Genomic DNA, 4,523 nt, shown 5'->3' on the forward strand with positions numbered 1-4,523 from the left:
TTATCAATAATGTTAAAAAATTAATAAATGTATCGATAAGTAATCTTAATATATCTTAACTTTTGAGAACAAAATTAAGATTGCTCTCGATAGTCGAATTAACATGACGTCTGTCTTAAAAAGTCAAAAGTTCCAAGTTCAAATATTGTCTTAATCAGGAAAACAATATTTTTCGTTTTGTTGCGAAAAATATTTCCTTCCTAGCTGAGGAATATTTGCCAAATAATAAAATTATTTGCAAATTTAAAATTCTCATTAATATTTAATAACACAAATATTCTTATAAAAATACTTATTAGCAAAAATTATTAAATTGTTCGTCAATAAATGATATTATTATTTTGATTTTATTCATGCGTTTCAAGACCGAAATAAAAACGTCAATGCACGGTTAGCAAAGAATCAAATATGTATAAATTCACATTTAATCTAAGATCCGCTTTGATCGAATATAGAAATTCTCTTATTTTATTAAATTTATTTTATTAAATTTATTCTTATCGATCCAAATTCGTATTAAAAAATTAAGATTGCTTATTGATTCATCTATCGCGTAATATTTAAAATAAGTCGTAATTAACATTAAGTCGTAAAATCAAATAACTTTATGAAAATCATTCGAAGTAGGTCGGATTGCACATACAATTATTTTAAATTACATTAATCAAAAGGCTTTAGCATGAGTTCAAAAGACGCAGTTAAACGAAATACCGGCTCTAATAACGTTAATTAAAACTCAACTGAAACCTCAATTAATATCACCCACCCCAGTCGACGTCGGCGGCTTCTTCGAACGATACTCGGTCCCTCTCATTTCGCCCTTTCCTCAACGAAGTTGGGCGGCAAAGTGAGAAGGTCGCACAGTGATGCGGACAAATAAAAGCCATTACCCACCCCAAGGTTTTCTCGACGTGAGGAGCCAACCCCTAGAATGGAGCGGAGACGTAAGACTTTTCCTCGAAGAGCCAAGGAAAAACGAGGGTTGTCTCAAGACGTCCACGACCTACCCTTACTACGCGGTGTAAACGAATTCTTTGAAGGGGTTTCCGCCGTCGGTGTTTTACCCCTCCGGCATTTTCTTCCGGCATAAAAGACGAAGGGCGACACGCTCCAAGCAAAGACTAAGGAACTTTGGAGTTTTATGAATGAAGAGGAAAGTAGGACAAGAAAATGTCGTCCGACTTTCATCCCTCGTTTCGTTGCAATGAATTATCCATTCAAAGGCTACAGATTCTCATCGGTGAAAACTTTTTATTCGAAAGAAATAGCAGAGAAGGCAAAGGACTCACCTCTTCCGCTTCTGCCGACGAACCTCAAATCGTTAAACTTGGCGACTTGATTCTTCATCAAAGCCGTCGAATTTCTAAGCTCGGCGCAACAATTCTCATCATTGCCAGCGCGTACAGTCACCAAGGTACCGTCACCTACTTCGCCGAGAGCTACAACTTTGAAAGCCACCGGAAGAGTTTTATTAGACCTCCAGTGTGCGGGTAGAACGGTACAAACCAAATGCGGCGAGCCTATAATCAAAATGTTCATATGATCTTATTAGCTAGATGGCTGATATTACTTATGCTAAATGTATACATTACTCTATCTACAAGTCGCAAAGGTTTTATACGCACACAATACACATACAAAATTTCTATAATCCTTGCTAATCTCTATTTGCGGAAGTATTATCGTCATTCAATTACCTGTTCTAACTAACTCGCCGGGATGTTCGCTGACAAAGTCACCCAGAGTTCTCTCAGCAAGGATATCACTAGTCATCTTGGTGTAGGCGTCGGTCAACGGAGAGACGCCCGATTCTGGCGAAGCGGCCGCGCCAGGAGCCGATGCTCCTGTCAACTGCATCCTGCCGCTTGCACTGCTGCCGCTCTCGCTGGTACCGCTTGACGTGCCGCCACCACCCACGGATTCGTTACTGGACGTTCTTACTGAGCCAGCACCGTTTCCGGCTACCGTGCTTCCGCTGCCGCCGCCGTTGCAACGGCCGAATATATCCATAGGCAGTCAGAACACCGGATGAAACATCCTTCCATTCGGTTCAGCCGCTGAATCAGGAGAGTCTCGCGAGCATTCTTCAAGAACGCATGATCTTTTGAATCAGACTCGACGGCTCGACTCTCCGCAGGAAGACTTCTTTCCAAAATTTTTATTTTCGCGACGTCATTAACCTTAGCAAATTTCCTTTATAACGTAAGCGACGAGATAAATGATCGATTCGTAATTCTCTTCGAGTTGTTTTATATAAGTATGCATTGTTGTATAAATTTGGCAGCGGATCGTTTTAATCTTTCTTTGGCAGATGTGCGGAGATTATTATTTCTTGGTTTATAGTGTCAACCTTTGTAGAAGTGAAATTTTTCGAGACATATTTTCGATGAGAGATCAAGCCATGACAATTTTATTCTTCTATAATTTTATCTTCTATAATTTTATCTTCTAATGGATTGTAAATATCTGAAATAAAACACGAGACAACCTATATGTAATAATATATAAAGTTTCTGCCATAATTTGTTGCAAATCTTTTTTCATAAAATTACTTGTACAATTAAATTATTAATTCTACAATGATTTACATTAACTTCTAATGCATTAATCTAGAAATTTGATAAACGAAAAATGAAACTATCGAGAAATCGAAGGACTCGATTTGGCAAAGAAAGTTTATGCCGCGCGATAATATTCTTGCAGCCGTCGGATCAGCGATGCTTTAATCATCCTTAATCTATTCAGCGAAATCTTTTTTACGTCATCAAGAAACCGAAGGACTCTATTTGGTAAAGAACGTTCTTGCCGCGCGATATCCTCGCGGCCGTCGGTGATCAACTTGAGCCATCCTTAATTCATTCAACGAAATCTTTTACGTATCGTAATCTTAGATACAACTGAGATTCTTTAACCAATTATCTCTGACCTTCGCGACAACGTGACACTTACGGGGACGAATGAGGAAAGCGGACGGAGTGATCGAAGCGGCAGGTAACGCGCGAAGAGAAACGAAAGGGAATGAATAACGGTTGACACGAACAGGAACGACTCGCACACTTTTCACGCGGCTGGCTCGTGACGTCACCGTTCATTCAGTAATTTTTGCGCACGTCACCGGGGCTGACACGCCAGATCCAGGTGGTTCCAGGAGGGGCAGACTGGCACGGTAGTGGGGACGGAAAAAATAGGGGAAAAAGAACTCCCGCCGGTAGGCACCCCCCACACGAATGCCCAACCCCTACGCACGTACGACCGCGTGTCAAACTGCACGTGGCCACGTTTACCACGTTGCTTCCTGCCAATGATGGTCCCGTCATTTTGAAATTACGAGTCGGCTCATATTAAATTGATAAGGTGGAGATATAATCGACAAAGCAACTGTGAGCGTAGTCTATTATATGGTGAATATGTTCGAATGATCGAGATCGATCATTATATTCGGCCGCACATAAAGAGCTTCGTAAAATAATGTTTGAAATCATTTTACTACATTAATTCTATGTGACATACAAATGACAATTAATTATTTCAATTCGTGAGTATATATAGATATGTATTCGTATTGTTATGTATTATTCAAAATACTGTGATAAAAAAGTGATTGTCACGTTTTCAACACCTTCTAAAAGCAAGACGGAAAATTGATGGAGCATGTAGCAAAATAATGTAAGATGTTTTTACAATTAAGAACAATAATAATGGCTTCGTCGATTTTCTTATCGTTCTTTTGTAAGAAGATTCAACGATGTTGCGACGACTAAGATTCTCGCTTAACTTCGCATTCAAATCTCTTACGGAACTCATTCTGTTTATCATCTTCCAGAAGAATTTATAATACTGATTACATATTATTATTCACTTTCAAAAATCTTTTAAGGCGGAAAAAAGAAAAAAATTATACTGCAATAACTGCAATATTTCAGATCTATTCTCTTATATTTCAGAGAAAGGAATTAAAAAATGAGATAAATTGATGAAAAATGATGATAATAATAACTTTTTCTTTAAAAACAATACACACAAGATGTAATATTAGTTATTTGAAAAAATGAAATTTATTACCTAAAAGTTTTATAAAACGTTTAGTATAGTCAAAATATATTAGTTTAACTGATGTCGAGGATAAGAACACACTTTTGAAATAATCGCGTAACGAAAAAAAACTCTTTTCAAAAGTCTCACTTACTCGCGTCTCAAACTCCGGCTCAAATTCTCTGCTGAATTGAGCGACTGCAATTACCGATCAATTACACGACATCACATTTGTCATTATTCGCCACTAAAAAAAAACCTCATATAATCGCGCACTTTGATGTACAAATAGTTCTAGAAACGAGAACAAATTCAGTCACTTCACTGAAACAATCTATCGATAACAAGTATAATAATCTGCAGCCTCTCGAAACGCGTCAAGATCACCTAGAGAGCTCGAAGCATTTCTCTACGACGGTCCCCCCCTAGGTGATCCCGAAGGGACCCCTTTGGCGGTTCGTTAGCGGCACCCTCGAATCATCTTCGTCCCC

At 38.4% G+C, this 4,523-nt stretch overlaps 1 protein-coding gene across 1 annotated transcript in view; it reads right to left on the reverse strand.

Moving 5' to 3' along the window:
- The window catches only part of LOC108690443 (runt-related transcription factor 1-like), a 16,903-nt gene extending 14,893 nt beyond the window's left edge, over positions 1–2,010 (reverse strand). Inside the window, exons 1-2 of the mRNA XM_018197735.1 lie at positions 1,698–2,010; positions 1,290–1,520 (exon numbers count right to left, since the gene is read on the reverse strand). Coding sequence (XP_018053224.1) covers positions 1,290–1,520; positions 1,698–2,010 — 544 coding nt within the window. The remainder of the gene's footprint in view (positions 1–1,289; positions 1,521–1,697) is intronic.
- Positions 2,011–4,523: the final 2,513 nt, after the last annotated feature.

This window comes from Atta colombica, unplaced genomic scaffold (assembly GCF_001594045.1).
Source record: "Atta colombica isolate Treedump-2 unplaced genomic scaffold, Acol1.0 scaffold321, whole genome shotgun sequence".
Classification (NCBI taxonomy): domain Eukaryota; kingdom Metazoa; phylum Arthropoda; class Insecta; order Hymenoptera; family Formicidae; genus Atta; species Atta colombica.